General features: G+C 36.5%; 2 protein-coding genes across 2 annotated transcripts; one reads left to right on the top strand and one right to left on the bottom strand.

The window, feature by feature from the left end:
• The first annotated feature begins 4,072 nt into the window (after window positions 1-4,072).
• On the top strand, window positions 4,073-6,879 carry LOC111887686 (leucine-rich repeat extensin-like protein 4). The gene has a single exon (XM_023883861.3). The coding sequence runs from the start codon at window positions 4,168-4,170 to the stop codon at window positions 6,559-6,561; it is 2,394 nt and encodes a 797-aa protein (XP_023739629.1). The 5' UTR covers window positions 4,073-4,167; the 3' UTR covers window positions 6,562-6,879.
• Window positions 6,880-7,352: 473 nt separating this feature from the next.
• On the bottom strand, window positions 7,353-11,508 carry LOC111887687 (probable protein phosphatase 2C 44). Its single transcript, XM_023883862.3, has 5 exons — window positions 11,247-11,508; window positions 10,199-10,450; window positions 8,782-9,058; window positions 7,884-8,038; window positions 7,353-7,713 (listed from the first exon to the last, which is right to left on the bottom strand). Exons 1-5 carry the CDS (start codon window positions 11,295-11,297, stop codon window positions 7,576-7,578), a joined length of 873 nt encoding a protein of 290 aa, XP_023739630.1. The 5' UTR covers window positions 11,298-11,508; the 3' UTR covers window positions 7,353-7,575.
• Window positions 11,509-18,784: the final 7,276 nt, after the last annotated feature.

Raw genomic sequence — 18,784 nt, 5'->3', positions numbered from 1 at the left:
CCTTGATTTGTGATTTCTTAGATCTTCATCTTGGGGTTCTTTTGCTTGTTTTGGTCCAAATTATAAGGTTTTGGGAGTTGGACGTCCCTTTTGGTCAAACCCTTTCAGATCTAGGGTCCTAGGGAGCTTTTATGGCATAAAGGTGCCAACTTTATGGCCCTAAGAGCTCCATGCATCCATTAAGCCCTTGTTATGGCCTTTTAAGCTCCTTTTAGCCTTACATGTGAGTAAAGTTGAAGACTTTGCGGGACCTTTTAGCCTTTAAGGTCCAAATCTGTGTTTATGAGCTCTATCTTGAAGACTTGGTGGTTTTCAGATTAAGGCATAAGCTTCTTAAGGCTAAGGTTTGATTTTAATCCCATTATGATGGTTCTTAATGGGTAAAGCCATAAACTTTTCCTTCTAGACGCTTTTTCAGTTTAGATCTGGAAGATTGGGCTTTGGTTTGAAGAATAGTGGCTGAATGCATTAAGTGGGTTGGCTAACTGAAGAACTCGATGGGTTCATAGGGGAACTCAGCAAGTTGGGTTGGGTTTGTCCCGATTTTGTTGAAAAAAGAGGAACTCGACGAGTTAATGAGAAACTCAGCGAGTTGGATCGAAATATCGCGATTTTGTGCTTAATGGAAACTCAATGAATTATGGGTTAAGTCGATGAGTTGAGTCGGAGCGTTGACTTTGACTTTTGACTTATGCTTTCGACCAATGTGTGTCCCAAGAGGTGTTTGTGTACCCTGAATTGTATTCAAGGAAAATATGGGCTTAGGATAAGACCCATATGGGATCGGGCTCAATTTGGAAAATTGGTCCATTAGTGGGCTTTTATGGATCTTATAGTTTTGGGCCTTGTTGGTTTTAGGCTTGGGCCTTGGTTGTGAGTCTTGATGGGCCAGGGGTAGAATGGTTATTTTACCCCAAGTTTGGATTATGGAACATGGTTTGGATTTTAGTTTCTAATTGGTTATTGTTTGGGTATTAATAGTTTGGGAAGTCGTCAGGTCATCAACTAAGATTTTGTGCAATAAGCTTCAGCATTTTAGGTGAGTATCTTCACTGTTCGTAGGGGTCGAAGGCACCAATGCCGACCCATTTGGTTTAAGTATTGTAGAAAGACCCAGGGGTTAGCCCTAGGCTATAAAATACCAGGAGGCGGTTCCTGGCACATTGTATGCTAATTAGTTAAGAAAATTAGATTGTATGCTAGTTGTCTTTGTGATGCTTGCATGGAAGACCTGAAGGTGGCTCCTGACACTTTTCTATAAGACCCAGGGTTGTGGCCCCCGACTTGGCAAGAAAGACCACGAGGTGGCTCGCGACATAATGGCAAGACTATGTGCGACACATAACACCTTTATTGATTATGTTATATGAATGATATTTATGGCTCGCGATTATGTATGACTCGTATGGATTGTTGGATATGTATGGTATGTGGTATTTGGGGAACTCACTAAGCTTTGTGCTTATGGTTTCCAGTTTATGTTACTCTAGTTTTCAAACGAAAGAGCTCGGGACGATCGCAACGCATACACCCGTGTTTTTTCCACAATTCGTGATCTTTGGGATTTGACTTTGATAATTGTGTTAATTGAAATGCGTTTCAATGTCCTGGACAAAGTTATTGGACGATGTTCTATAATGGTCGGTTCAATCGACGACTAACGGCCCTAGCATTTTTGGCATATAAGGAACCAGTGAAGCCCTAGATTCGAAGGTGGGGCGTTTGTGTTTCATCTCTGAAGAAGAATAGAAGTTTGGATCTTGAATGTGGGGCTTTTCCGGTAACTCGATATTTTAACATCTATAAATCGAGATTTGTAAATTGAAATTTCATCAGCTCTTCATCGGTTCATCTCCATTGTATCTTTTATTTTTGAATATCATGTTCACCACCACTGTCTTTATCTCCCTTTCTAATATATTATTCTCGATTTATCCAATAAGGTTTTTTTATTCAGAAATCAAACCAAGAAACAAAACAAAAAGGATTAGGTTTTAATTTCATTGGGTTTAAAACCTTGGATTTCTTGAGGAGATGATTTTTGAAGGTACATAGAGAATTGGATGTGAGAGAGAGAGAGAGATATGGAGGTGGGCCAAAGTCTGATGGCCACCAACAAATTTCCGACCACCATTATCACCACCACAATTGGGTCAACAATCACCCCTGCAACTCAACGAGATTTAATCATAATTTACATGGTTTCTTCTTTGTCCGTGTGTATATAAGAATTGGGTCTGTCAAGAACTCTAAAAACTCGATCAATTATCAGATTTTCTTCTCTTCGTCTTGTTTTGGGGTGTGCGATTAAGAGTTAGGGTTTATCAAGAACTCTTGATTAGAACATAGAGAGTGAATGAATCTGTGAGGAATCAAAAAGGGAGGGGGATTTCGTTTATGTAATTTAGGTATAAGGGGTTGATTAAAGAGAGAGGTGGAGCACAACCATGGTTGTTCTTTTGTATGAGTAAGAGGAAGATGCACATTTTGGGGACGGTTTTAGTAAGAGAGAGAGACCTCTTTTTATGATTAATAAAATAAATAAATAAGGATTTGATTTACAAAAAAATGAAAGAAAAATGAAAAATAAATACCCTACGGATATTATAGTCATTTCAATATTTGGAGGGACTAAATACGCAATCAAAATAGCTTAAAAGGACTATCAATTCAAAAAAGTCGAGGTTTGTACCAAACCTCAGAAAAATACATACCACAATGACCATTTTTGCAATTTTTTCGGAACTAAATTAGAATGGATCTGATCTATTAAACAAACACGATTGTATACACGCAGAGAGATAGAGAGAGAGAGAGAGAGAAAGAGAGAGAGAGAGAGAGAGAGAGAGAGACTCCTTATTTTAATTAATAATGCTTTTAAATTAAATCGAGGAAATATAGAAAGTATATAAGAACGGCAGTATTTGTCTTTTCAATTTTCCGAATGACCAAAATCACAATCAATCATGGTCAAAAGAACCATCGATCAAAAAATTCGAGGTTTGGATCAAACATCAGAAAAAACGCATACCACAGGGACCATTTTTGCATTTGTCTAAATGATAGATAAAATTACACAAATAGTACTTGTCGCAAGAAAAAGTTACATAAATGGTCCATGCGATAGAAAAGACAAATGTTTCATTTCATATCGGACTTAATTAAAAAAGTTAACCCCGTAAGCACGTTAGCTAAAGGGACCTTCCGTGTTCATTTGAAACATGAAATTGAAAATATGACAATTTATATGCAAAATTTCTCAAAAGGACATACAGTGGTCTTATATACAAACCACAAGGACCAAATATGTAATTCTATCTATAATTAATCTTTCCCTTTTCTACAACCAACATAACATCCCTTCCAGTCGTAATCATATATTGGTTTCTAAAAGCAAATCCCAAAAGCACCATATATTTGTTTTTGTTCCGTTCAAAGAACATGATGTTGTGATTCGGCTGTTAATAAATAAATAGTAAAATAAAAAAAATAAAAAGTAAAAAATAATGGTAATTTAGTTTTTTTATAAGTATTTAATACCCGTTTTTTAGAAACTAACAGTATTAATAAAAGGGACCGCTCTTGCAAAAAATTGATGCTTAAAAACCACTTGCAGTTTCCTCCAAACTTCCGGACAATTTATATAATTTAATATAAACAAGTAAAAGCATGGTTTTTGGTATAATCTTTTTATGAAAAAACCATAAAAAAAAAAATAAAAAAAAACTCCCCAACAAAGTAGTTTTCTGTTTTTTTTTAATTAATTTATAATTGGTTGAATCAAATCTTTGAAAATAATTATGACGATAGTTTAGTTTGTTAATTAACAACTTTGTAAAAACTTTACGAATGTAAAAAAAGAAGAAGCCTTTTTTTGAATAGATTTTCCAATTTTAATGACATTTTTGTGGTTAAAAAGGTCAAAAGACTAAAAAAAATCATCTTACAGATACTTGTAGTAGTTTTTACCTATTCAAGTTAAATATTATAATAAGATTTAAAAAGGTACCATAATAATTCAAATATCAATTATTCATGTTAATAAAACCAAAGGCTTTAAATTCTGACATTGGGGGGAAATATAACAGGAATCGCACATTGCTTTGTTTCAACATTTATTCATTATTTTCTCTCTCTCTCTCTCTCTCACTCTCTCTCCTCTAAATCATGCCTCCACCGCGCTTACGCTCCCTCCTCCTCCTCTTGCTCATTTCCACCACCACCCTCCAGATCTGCTCCGCCGCCGAAAACGACGACGTAAACAAGCTTGTTTTCGAGAACCCAAGGCTCCGGCAAGCCTACATTGCTCTCCAAGCATGGAAATCCGCCATCTTTTCCGACCCCTTCAACTTCACCACCAACTGGAAAGGCTCAAACGTCTGTTCCTACAGCGGTGTCTACTGCGCCCCCTCCATACCCAACCCCTCTATCCGTGTCGTCGCCGGCATAGACCTCAACCATGCTGATATCGCCGGTTATCTCCCACCGGAGCTCGGCTTACTCACTGACCTAGCACTTTTCCACATCAACTCAAACCGCTTCTGTGGCACTGTTCCGACGACTTTCAAGAACCTTACATTACTACACGAGCTCGATTTAAGTAACAACCGCTTCGTCGGAGTTTTCCCGACGGTGGTCTTGTCTTTGCCGGCGTTGAAGTATTTGGATCTCCGGTTCAACGAGTTTGAGGGGTCTGTACCTACGAAGCTGTTTGATAAAGATCTTGATGCGGTTTTTTTGAATGATAACCGGTTTCAGTTCGGCATTCCGCCGAACTTGGGTAACTCGCCGGTGTCTGTTCTTGTTTTAGCGAACAATAATCTCGGTGGTTGTATTCCGGCGAGTATTGGTCAGATGGGGAAAACGTTGAACGAGATTATTCTCATGAATGATAATCTAACGGGGTGTTTGCCGGTGCAAATCGGAATGTTGAAGCAGGTGACGGTTTTTGACGTCAGCTTTAACAATCTTCAAGGGCCGTTGCCGGCGGCGATTGGTGGAATGAGAAGTGTGGAGCAGCTGAATGTGGCGCATAACCGGCTGACTGGAGTGGTGCCGGATAGTATTTGTAGGTTGCCGAGATTGCAGAACTTTACTTACTCTTTTAACTACTTCACTGGTGAAGCGCCGTCGTGCTCTGCTGCCGGAGGTGGTGGTGGTAAGGTGTTTGATGACGGGAAGAATTGTATTATTGGAAAGACGAACCAGCGATCAGTTAGGGAGTGTTCCTCTGGAGATGCTCGTCCTGTTGATTGTAGGAAGCTACAATGTGGTGGTGTTTCATCGCCGGCGCCGTCATCTTCTCCTACTCCGACTTCACCTTCAACTCCTTCTCCGACGTCACCTTCTGTTCCCACTACACCGTCAGCTCCTACCCCGACGTCACCTTCTGGTCCCAATACACCGTCAGCTCCTACTCCGACGTCACCGTCGGCTCCTACTCCGACGTCAGTTCCTACTCCAACGACACCAACGACTCCGACACCGTCTCAACCCCCTTCTACCATGCCTACACCACATCCGCCATCTGTTCAGCCATCACCACCACCGCCTACTTCTGAGAGTTCACCAAATACAAAGTTACACCCTCCACCACCGCCTAGAGAGGGAACTACTCCATCAATCCATTATCCACCACCACCACCAGTGTCCCAGATCACACCACCAACTGGACAACCTGTGCCATCACCGCCACATGGAAGTCAGGGATCCCCACCTCAGGGAAGCATACCTTCTCCACCACAGGGAAGCACACCTTCTCCACCTCAAGGAAGCCACCAATCGCCGCCACATGGTAGCCACCATTCTCCGCCACATGGTAGCCATCAATCGCCACCAACGGGTCAACCTATACCATCACCACCACACGGAGGCCAAGGATCTCCGCCACAAGGAAGCCACGGATCGCCTCCACATGGAAGCCACGGGTCTCCACCAGCAGGTCAACCTGTACCATCACCGCCACATGGAGGCCAAGGATCTCCGCCACAAGGAAGCCACCATTCACCGCCACATGGAGGCCACCATTCACCGCCACATGGAAGCCACGGATCTCCACCAGCAGGTCAACCTGTACCATCACCGCCACATGGAAGCCATGGATCTCCACCACAGGGAAGCACTCCATCTCCACCACACGGTAGCCACCAATCGCCGCCTCATGGAAGCCAAACCTCACCACCTCCACCCCAACATATTCCAGTTCCATCACCGGACAATTCTCCACCCGGCCACGTCAGCACCTCGCCTCCACCTCCATCATCCCATTCACTTCCTCCGCCACCACCACCATCATCTGGATGCATTCTACCAACACCACCACCTCCACCGCCACCACAACAATGGCACCACCCACCACCATCACCAACACAACAACCTCAATCTCCACCGCCACCCACCACCCACCATCATTCCCCACCACCACCTCCACATCAAACCCAACCACCCTCACCACCCCATAAACCCACACACCCACAACCCCCACCGGACAACACCCCTCTTCCGCCAGTGATCGGGGTATCCTACGCCTCCCCACCACCACCGGTAATTCCGTACTATTAATCAAACCCATATCCTAATCTATCAATACATACATTTTCCTTGAAAATCAAGGAAAAGAAGAACATAGAGAATTATGGATTAAATCTGCAGCTTTTTGGGGATTCGGGGGCTGAGATCGATCGATGTAATCTTCTTTTCAAGAAGATTTGCCTACTTTATTAATCTGTTTAAGTATTTTACATTTCATGATATAATCATAATCATAATCATGTACAATTTCAGCTTCCAAATTAGGAATTCCTAGCTTATTCTTATTCATTATTATTTATGTATACATCTATGTATTATGAATGTAATAAACTTCTGTTTTCCATCTCATTGCTTCTGTGATAGTGCAATGTCACCTTTACAAATCTTTTAGAGAAATGAACCCGACTAGATAGATTAGATACCCATACATATATATTTAATGATACAATGCATCTGTTCATAAAACAATATTTAAATATTAATAATTAATATTTTATAATCTTCAAGTACGTCCATTATATTTAATTATGGGTTGATGTAAATAATAAATGATAATTTGCAACGGTAGAATACACGTGAAAATAAAAGATGAATAATTGTAGTGCTCCCATACATACCTGCCCACCGTTTTATAACAAGTCATGTGCTTCATCACATGCATCTGTTCTTCAAATTATACACACTACACTCACTACTCTACTTTCTGCATTCACTATGCCAGCTACACACATTCAATTTCCTCATTATATTTTCTTTAATTATTCTCCCATAAAAAAATGTCCAACCAAATCTGATGATGCATTATTAATTTGTAAAAGACATGAAGACAAATTAAGCACACTTTAAAACAAACATATTAAACCTAACACACTATACATCATGGTCTGCTACAATTCTTATTTATGTATAGAATATACAATCCGAAAAAAACGAAAAAATAAAATAAAATACTAAATCATCGCCTATTATATACGACATATTTATTCTAAGTAATAGGAAGTTATTACCGAATATGCGAATAATAGAAGATGTTAATGGGTGTTATCAACCGAATCGAATAACAATGCATGAAATATCATCTTTGCTTTTTCTTGCTAATGCCTCTGAGGTCAAACGCTTGGCGGCTGCTAAGGGATCTTTGATGGATTTCACCATCTCGATTGCCTCGTGGTTGCTCATCACCTATACCAGTAAAAACTTATGTCAGTGGCTAATTAGTAGAAATAGCAACGTACTTTCATTGATATTTGAGATAAAGTTAAACAACATTGTAGCTGTTGAGAATTGAACCCTTGTCGAGTGTATAAGTATACCAGATTATATAAAATTAAAAGTGAGTGAATATAACGGACCTTCCATAAGCCATCACTTGCCAATATTACAAGCTCTATGGTGGGGTCGATGGGTACATGTCGTATGTCGGGTTCTGAACTTAGATGTGCTTTTAGGCTTTGGTCCCCAAAAGCACGAGCAACCGCTAGCTGGCCATTCACTCGAGGAACATCACCTTAAAAAATAGTAATAACAAATTTACGTGGCCGATAGTAATACCACTTTGTCTCGAAAATGATTTTAGAAAATGTTTTACGAAAAGTAATTAAAATTTTAAATTTTTTGATAAACAAAAATTGATCCGCAAGGAAAAAGCACAAAACTTGACTATCGATCCAAAAAAAAAACAATAGAAAAATGAGAAAAAGAACTAGATCGCCAGTCTAGTCCTAAAAAAATATATTTTTTTATAGAACACCATTGATTTTTTAAAATATACTATCAGATATAACCAACTATTTTGTTTACAAAATAGGGTTAATCTCATAAACGACCTTATATTTTATATTTTATATTTTTTGAAGAGGACCTTGTATTTTATTATTTTTTCCGAAAAATTCCTCAACTTTGTATTTTTTTCGAAAAGAACTCTCAACCTTCTAAATGTTTCCAAATAAACCCTCAACTTTTCAAATTTTCTCGAAAAAACCCTCACATATTACAGTTTTCGAAAAAAATTGACTAAAACGGCCCAATCGAAAAATACGAAGATATACAAGGTCTTTTTCAGACAAAAAATAAATTTGAGGTTTAATTAAAAAAAACACAAAATATAAGTTTTTTTTTATGGGATTAACCCTACAAAATACCATGAAATAATGATATTTTGTGAAAAACTGTTTTTAGTTACTTACCTAAAATAATAGTTCGTTACTCATTTATGACATTATCTGTTTTTTAAACAGGACAAATATTTACCTGGAAGAATAGTGACAAATCCACCCTGTTTCTCGATCCTTTTTCTTTCTACGTGCGGTTCATGGTCCACAGTAAGTTGATTGGCGGAACCCCTCTCACACAAGACCGCCCTAGAATCGCCTATGTTTGCCACCCACAGATCTTTACCGTCAATAACAATTGCGGTGACCGCAGTTGACCCGCCCGGACCTAACTGCCCGGAATTCTCAAGGATAAATTGGTCGGTAGAACGATATGCATCTTTTATTGCCTTCATTGGATCTTTCCAAAAACTTGGCTACACAATGTTTAAGAGAATACAAAAGTTAAATTTTTTTTTTTAATTTGCATATTGATTAGCCTCTATAAATTACAGCCTCTATAAATTACAGCCGTTGGATGAATTTGATCCAAGGTTCATGATCTATTTATCTTAAATTCTACCATTTTTTGAGGGGTTTTAATTTTTTCTTTTCGTCTAATTGCCACTAGAGTATGGTCCACGTGGCAATTCTTTCTGACTGATTTTGGAAATTTTCATAGTCAAATTTGGCCATTGACCCAATAAAAAATCTTCAAGGGGAGGGAGGAGACCAATTCCAAATTTCCATCCGGGTCCAATAAAGTATGAGGATTGACTTTAAAATATCTTAAAAAGAAAAAAAAAAAAAAAAGCAAAACAAATTATTTTATAGCCATTTTTAGCCTATATGACAAAAGCTTTCACTTTGAGGTGAAAATATCTTTTTGTATATTTTCTTTTTGTAAATAATCAATATATTAAATATGATTAAAACATCTATATTATGGTAGTAATAATAATTTAACTATTTGAATAAAGCTATACAACAGGTTGTATGCATTAAAAATATATCTTGAACAACTTTCAACCCGTTTTCTTTTTTAGCATTTTTTTTTTAATTTTACCCATTCGACCCTTTATAATTTAAAATATAATCCAAATAATTTTTTTTCATAAGTAAATGCATTAAACTTGCCACCTTTAATTGCTACCAATACTAAAACCATTGAAAAGGAATTTCTTCATATATAGATTTAATACATAACAACTTGCTTGTGCATAGTTATGGAAAATATCACCATATTTAAATTCACTTAAAATATTCAGACTTTTGCTTATTTTAATTTTTAACATTAAAAATCTTCTCTTTCCATAGGACAATAGAAGCTTTGGGATCTAGAATTTTGATATTGAAAAGATAAACAATCACATAGCTAAGTATAACCTAAGCAACCTTATGTTTCCTATATCATGTACTTTATTCCTTGGTTTTCTAAGTTACTTTTTCCCCTAATTTAAATATTACTCACACATAATTCCATTTCATGAAATTCATAAAGATTCACACAACATTTTGTTGTGTTATAACTTATAAGAATGAAACAATAAAAGGGAGAAATGTATAATGAAACTTACCTCATTAAGAATGTTGTTAAAAAGATTATCTTTCAAATAACTTGGCACACGATCACCTAAATGGCCATCAAAAATGGCAAATAGTCCAAGAACATGACCCTTTATGTTTCTGTATTCTGCCACGTGGTAATCTTCCATGTCATGACCAGATTGCCCTTCAACCAAGTGGAATCCATGAGACACTTGATTATCAGATGACTTACTTTTTCCTTTTCCAGTGTCAGATGATGATGCATCAAGGCAAGCAGCTTTCTGTCATTCCATCATAAAAGGAATCATTAATAAAGGGAAAAGACAAAACTTTAAATCAGAATGTCTATTCATATATGTACAAGTATAAGATAACAAAAGGGTACAAAATCCCAATTCTTAAGTTGTAACACATGTTGAATGATCAAACATTTATTTCAAGTTTCAAGTGAAGCCTAAAATTGTAAGATCTTTAATTTTCTTATAAACTTGTATTAGATTTTCATACAGATTCCTTGATATGGAGTAAACGAAAATGCCTTTGATCGAGTTTGATTTCAATAAAATTCATCTGCATTCATTCCAGAAAAAATAAAAATATATTTTCTGCCCTGCGATAAAAGTCCTTTTCGAGTTTTAGACGTCAATTTTTTGAACTTTTTAACTGCAAAAGCATTAAAGTTCTTATCGTTAAAAATGATGTGTTCGAATTGAATTCAGTAAGTAGTAGATTAAAATATTTAAATCGAAAAAGACTAATAAGAAAATCATCTTATCCTATAGATCAGATTTTTTCGATAGCCAAAGGGATAATGAATTACGGGTGAAACCGTTGCAACCACTCTTTCAAACAAGTATACGTATTCATTGGAAGCAAATCATGAATTTACAGTTCGTTTAATCAAACAATACACATGAATACCAAACCAAACTCGAAGATCATAACCGTTTATGCACAAATTTCAGCGATCGGAACACCAAAAATTCAAACAAAACGAGTAAAAATGATGAGATTAAACTGTTCGATAACAAATAACAAAATTATTCATAACTACGATTTCACAAACACGAAATTCACCTTGATTTTGTGGAGGATTCCACCAGTTGCAACGGGATATCTCTTCTCCATCGCCAATTTCTCTCTAAAACATAAAATCAAAACGGAATTCTTTCCCGCGGTTTTATATCTTTAGAATCGATCAACTGTTCTACTTTGTCAAAAAGGGTTGGCGTACAGCAATCACTATGAACGATTTCACACAGATCTCTATCTAATCTTTCTGTGCAAGTGTTTAAAGTCAGAGACAAATTCTCAAGTCTTCGAAAGGGAATACAAGGTCGTTTACTTTATGGCGGTTTTATCAAGATCATGATATTTGATCTTAGGCCCCCTCAACTTGTATTTACTGTACCTAGTGGTCCCCTATCGTATAATGTTTTACAAGAAACCCCTTATTTTCAATACACCAACTACCTGTTTGAATTTTCTAGGACCGGGAAGTTTCTCCTGTGAGAATTTTACTAAAATTACCTTAAGGTTGTCGCAAGTTGTCAATAGTAACCCTCAGGTATGATATTAGCCTAGATCGATTGAATCTCCATGTTTATGCTTAGGATAAATCGCTTCACTTTTTGTGGTAACAAAACAATAATAATATTTATATGGTGCAATTTCAAAGTCAGAGAAATCTTCAATAAAATCATAATATTTTATGTCAGTTTACGGTTTAAATCTAAATTAAATTTTGTTTAACAAAATGTCAGAATACCCACTAAAACTTTGAAATAACCATCCACGGTTGGTTTCGCATATTTAGACAGTATTCCAACTTTTTTCATTAATTCGTCAAAATATTGAGACTTTTTTGTTAATTCGGCTAAAACTTCGGAATTACCCTTTTATCAATATATTAAAAATGGTTTGTTTTTCACTGAATGTAATTTTTCATTTCTTTTTATACAACATTATATAGATATATTCAATTTTAAAGTCACGAAATTGAAAAAAAAAATTATCTATACAATGCAAAAAACTAACAATATTCATAAAACTTGTCTGAAAAGCTTTACTGAAAGATAGAGTGTTTCATGACTGCAAAATGAAATTCATATAAAATTTTTGTATATTTTCTTTTGATTTCAACATTGGTCTAAGTATTGGGATAACTACAAAACATATGGGATAACCTTTCTTGTTAATACTCATTTTTTGTTGAATCGTGGACTTCAACATGCTCATGTTGAACCTGTACCCAATTTGCCAATGACTGTAGCAACATCTTGGTAGCGGCTAGTCTTGCCTAGGCTAGACCATAAAACGAAGATTCGCTTGAATTCTAATACCCTCATTTCACATAGGCACACACGTTCCAGCTCAAAAACTTTGATGTGTGTGTGCGCACATAGAATAGAAAGCCAGAGATCTATCTGAGGGGTGTATGTATGTATCCCTTATCGTATCCTTCCCAATTCTGCAATAGATAGAAAGAAATAGAGGGAGAAAGATGGCAATGGATTAAGGGTTTAAACAACCAATAGAATGAAGAAGAATGGAAGAGTTCATTAACGAGAAATGTTATCCCATAGATTTAATTATACCAAATTAGTATTATTATGTATGTTTTGTGGTTATCCTAGTACTTAGACCAATGTTGAAATCAAGAAAATATACAATAATTTTTTTATGAATTTCATCTTGCAATCATGGAGCACTTTATCTTCTGGTATAACTTTTCAAAAAATTTATGAAGTTTGTTAATTTTTTAGCATTGTATAGATACTTTTTCTAAATTTTGTGACTTTAAAACTGAGTATATAATGTTGTACAAAAGGAAACACTTAGTGAAAAACAAACTATTTTTAATATATTGACAAAAATGTTGTTATGAAGTTTTAACCGAATTAACGAAAAAGTCCCGATATTTTGACGAATTGATGAAAAAGCCGGAATACTGACTAAATCTACAAAACCGGCCCCGAAGGGTTGTTCCGAAGTTTTAGTCGGTATTTTGTTTTTTAAAAAAAATTAATTTGGAATTAAACCGTAAAATAACCTAAAATATTATGACTTTATTGGAGATTTTTCTATTTGACTATGAATGAGATTTTGTCTTCCAAATTATGATTTAATATTATCATATATACTTGAATTCTAAAAATAAATTAAAAAAAGAAAAGAAAATGGCAACATTTAATAAAGGAAAAAAATTGTTTTAAAATCTAATTACAAATGAAGAAGTTGGCTGTAAAACGACGTTTGATAAAATATTTTATAATTTTTGTTATCAAATCTACAAAATAAAAATAAAAATAAAAATAAAAGACCAATCAATTCAACTAGTAAGAGTAGAGAGAAAACGACAAAGGTTTGCTGCTCAAATGTGCCGTCCACAATAATATCGATCCGTTTGCCGCCGGTAAACATAGCTAAATCATAATACCGGCGGAAAAAAACGCCACCACACCCCACAATTTTATAATCATTATGATTTGAACAAAATGATGGGTTCTAAGTCTTATTAGAACAAACAAAATGATGGCGAAAACAACAAACAGTTTGATCTAACACTCGAAACGTATGAATCTAAACTCAACTAATCTATGCAACTTATTAGAACTCAATAGAATGTAAACAAAGCTTTGACTTCTTTGTAGGTTTCTTCTTTTGACGAGCCATGTAGTTGATCAAACTTGTGAACCCAACATAGAGTTCCTTTTTTGTAATTGTATCAAAGAAGCAAAAACAAGCAGAAAGTACCACTAAGAACCAACACGAAACTGATCCAAAATGATGAATCTGGTCATCACCACGTCGTGTGTGACATCCTCATTTTCATGGCCAGAAAATACCGATTTGTTTATGCTTTATTTGGAAATCAGAGTATATTTTTAAAGAAATATATTACGGAATTTGTTCCCAAAAAAACATGATAAATATATTATCAAATCATTTCCGAAGAAATATATTTTTATTCATTTGAAAAAATTTGGGACGTCATCGTCATTAAAGAAACATAAGCATAAACAGAACTTACATTCATTATCGCTGATGATTTATATCTCCTTAATCTCTCAGTGTAAAGTAGCTTGATATAGATACCTGTGATACAAATAAACTGAGTGGGTCAGGTTGGGAAACCTGGTGAGTACATAAGGTTTTCAACCCACAATAATATAATTATTATGTTCCATCAAGAAAATAACTCAATTATCCATCCTCATTATCTTCTTTATTCCTAAGTACCTTCCCTAAAGATTTATCCTAAGGTTCATCTCCTACATCGTATTTGTTGGAATAGTGTCTAAGGCTGCAACTATATTAGGCAAGTATTTGACCCGATTGTGCATGATCCTTTTGGGTTGCCTTCACCATAGCAACTTGATAAGATGATTTATTACGAGAGAGTAAATATTATTAATATATTATGAGAATAATATAATAATATATTTGTTATTTGATTAATATAAGTCATACAATTAATTAGAATTAATTTGGTGACTTAAAGAGATTAATTAAATAAAGGGGTATAAACTGTCAATTGTTTGATAGTTAAACTTTAGACTGTAAATCCATATGGATATGGTATGGACGAATTCTAAGAGTTTTAGGATAGCTAAAATCGTCTATATAGATATCTAAGGAATGGATTTGGATAGCCTTAAGAGAAGATTATCTAATTAGGGTTTAGGTTGTAACCCTTAAGGAGTCTACAAGTATAAATAGACCCCATGGCATAAGGAAATCGGCACCTCTCCTAAAGCAAGAGAACCCTGGCCAATTTCCTCCCCTCTCTTCTCTCCTAAATCATCTTCCTTGCTATTGGTGTTTGTAAGCCATTAGAGGAGTGACATTTGTGACTCTAGAAGCTCCAAGACCTCAAGATCAACAAGGAACTCAAAGGTATGATTCTAGATCTGTTTCAATGTTGTTATTTAACCTAATTAGTCATTAGAAGTCTTGGATTCAAAGCATGTTTTATTAGAAAGCCTAGATCCAAGCATTAGGGTTTTGCATGCGCACATAGGAAAGTTCTTATGGCTAAAACCCATCAGTGGTATCAGAGCCTAGCTTGGTTTTCTTTAAATTGTTGCTTGATTAACTGAAACAAACCTGCAAAATTCGATTTTTAGGTTTCTGAGTCATGGACTCGGCGAGTTCCAAGGTGGACTCGGCGAGTAGGCCTAACTCGGCGAGTCCCCTTGTGCACTCGGCGAGTCCAGGCGTCAGGAATGGCCAGATTCGGGATTTTTTCATAATTATCTTATGGAAACTTACCTTAATCATAATAGATCAATCTAAATCCGATTTTTTGATATATATGACTATTATCTTGATCTAGTTAAAGGTATTTATCAACTAATAAAATATTTAATTTCCTTATATGATAATTAATTAATTATTTTAATTATTTTGGTAATTATCTTGAATAAAATCAAATATAGATAATTAGGATATTAATTGTTAATTGGAATTATTTGTTATTTGATCATCCATGTTTTAAATGTTTAAAACTTTCCCTCAAGTTTTGAAATTTATATTTGTGATTAAAAGTTTTAATTTAGACAACTTAAATTTCAAACCCTAGATTTTAAAAGTTTTAAAATACAACCCTATACTAATATGATATTACTAGCATAATATATATATATATATATATATATATATATATATATATATATATATGTATAACTAAATGCTAGTCTTACCGTTAGTAGGCCTCATTCACGAAGCCAATCTATAAGGTGGGTATAAGGTTGCGGCCTATAAAATGACGCTTAATGGGTGTACACTCACACCCACCGCTTGCTTGATTGGTGGAGGGTCGTTAGCCGAACGGGTAGGATAGGGCAACCTCATCCTCTCATTAAAAGTATAATAAGAAATATAAAGTAACTACACATATTTTAAAATTTCCCAATCTTAGTTACTTTAGGAAAAGTGAATTGATGCAATCCCATGAAATTACACTTTGCACCTTGCTAAGAAGTTAGTGGAGCGTGTGTGGTTTACCGGCACACTAATTGGTTCTAAGCGAAGGTGGCAAAGGGTGATTCATTGTTTATCATAGTTCGATGGAGCGTGTGTGGTTTACCGGCACATCGAATAGGTGATCGTTACAATGAAGGCACCATGTGAATTTGCATGGTAATTCACACCCGCTTTGTGATCCTCGGTATCCCAGTCACAAACAAGAGGGGCATATCGAGATTTAAACATGCCATTGAATAGTTTCAATGAATCTCATCCGAAACTAGGAATTCTCAAAAACACTTAGGACTAATAGTTTAAGTTTTGTGATGGAGAATTAGTGAATCGTCATTCACTTACCTTCAATTTATTTGCATGTTAGATTACGACATCCCTTTTCTAGTATGTAAATGTTATTGTTGGATCCTAGCCCTAATTTTTCTTATTGGGTGATAATTAGGGATTCTTATTCTAATCTATCTTTGTCCTTTCTAATTGTAGATGTCGAACGCAAACAACGCTGCTGCTAGTTCTTTCACGTTGATGAGCCTTTGCCAAAAGGTCACCTTCGATGGAACGAACTTTAGCGAATGGATAAGATACATTCGCACCATTGCTCGCTATGAGGATAAGGAGTATGTCCTCGATGAGAAGCTCGAGAAAATCAACCCTGAAATTGCTACTCCCACCGAAATTACCGCTTTTGAGACTCATGAGCGAGATGCAACGAAGGTACATTGCATCATGATCGCTACCAAGAACTCCGAATTCCAAAAGTCCTACGAGGACATGTACCCATACGAGATGCACCAAGACTTATTGGAGAGATACCACCAAAACGCGAGACAAGAGCGTTACGAGATTTTCACCAACATGATTTCCGCTAAGATGGGTCATGGAGAATCTCTTACCGTGCACCTGCAAAAGATGCAAAGGTATGTCGACCGCCTTCGCAAGTTAAATGTTGACTTCGGTGAAGACTTGGCGATCGATATGGTGCTTCACTCTTTGCCTCCGATGTACAACCAATTTAGGATGACCTACCACATGAACAAAGAAGAGGTCACCCTAAGCAAACTCCAAGGTCTCTTGAGGGTCGCTGAGAGCAACTTCAAGGACAAGTCTGTTGTACCTACTCCCAATCCACCCGCTGCTCCTGTCTTGGCTATTGGTCAAGGAAAGGGAAAGAAGAGGAAAGCTTCATCGAAGAACTATCGCAAGGTGAAAGCCCGAGATGGTGCCTCTTCTAGTGGGACCAAAGTTGATCCCGCTAAGCCCTGCTCTAACCCAAAGGAGGCAGAGTGCCACCACTGCCACAAGATAGGACATTGGAAGAGAAGCTGCACGGATTACCTGCAAGCAATCAAAGAAGGAAAGATCAAGCCATCTTTCGCAGGTATATACACAATCAAATCTAACGATTCTAATCATGCTATTTCTTGGGTTCTTGATACCGGTTGTGGTTATCACATTTGTTCTAATGTGCAGGGACTAAGAAGAAGTAGGGATGTGGAGCAAGGAAGGATCAATCTAATCATGGGGAACAGAAGATTATCGCCTGTGACCAAGATTGGAGTGTATTCTTTAGTGCTTAGGAATAGTTTGGTTTTAGATTTGAACAATTGTTGCTATTCGCCAGAAATGGCTAGAAACATCATTTCATTTCATGGTTTATATAGACAAGGATTTAGATTTTCTTTTAATAATGAGAACGGTTCTATTTTGGCTTATCTAAATGGTGTCTTTTACTTTGAAGCTATACCATGTAATGGAATATATGAAACCGTTATGATTGTTGATAACTTAGGAAATGATGTTTTAAATATTGATTCTTCCACTAGTATGGATAAAGCATCCTTGTGGCATTGTCGTCTTGGACATGTCAACAAGAAACGCATAGCCCAACTCCAAAAGGATGGAGTGTTGGAGTCATTCGACCTTAAGGAAGATGACACATGCGAGTCTTGTTTGCTTGGAAAGATGACTAAGTCACCCTTCACGAGTACATGTGAAAGGGGCGAGGGTCTATTGGACCTAATACATACCGATGTATGTGGACCGTTTAGATCAACCACGAAGGATGGGAACCGCTTCTATGTGACTTTTACCGATGACTATAGTAGATATGGGTATATCTACTTAATCAAGCAAAAGTCAGACACCTTTGAAAAGTTCAAAGAGTTCAAGAATGAAGTGGAGAATCAATTGGGCAGGAAAATCAAGATGCTTCGATCCGATCGAGGAGGAGAGTACCTAAGTCTTGAATTCCACGATTATCTTAAGGAGTGTGGAATAGTTTCACAATTGACGCCTCCTAGGACACCGCAGTTAAATGGTGTGGCAGAAAGGTGTAATCGAACCTTATTGGATATGGTTCGCTCTATGATGAGTCGTGCTTCACTACCTATCTCTTTTTGGGGGTATGCCTTAGAGACTGCCGCCCATATCCTTAACCGAGTCCCTACTAAGAAGGTTGCCAAAACACCTCACGAGATGTGGACAGGGAAAGCTCCCTCGTTGGCACATATCAAGGTTTGGGGTTGCGAGGCTTTCGTAAGACGAGATACTCACGACAAGCTTGAACCTCGAAGTGAGCGATGTATTTTCATCGGCTACCCGCAGACATCCTTTGGATATCTCTTCTATAG

This window comes from Lactuca sativa, chromosome 7 (genome assembly GCF_002870075.4).
Source record: "Lactuca sativa cultivar Salinas chromosome 7, Lsat_Salinas_v11, whole genome shotgun sequence".
Taxonomy (NCBI): domain Eukaryota; kingdom Viridiplantae; phylum Streptophyta; class Magnoliopsida; order Asterales; family Asteraceae; genus Lactuca; species Lactuca sativa.
The sequence above is the reverse complement of the archived record's forward strand: the minus strand, read 5'-3'. Positions and strand labels throughout refer to the sequence as shown.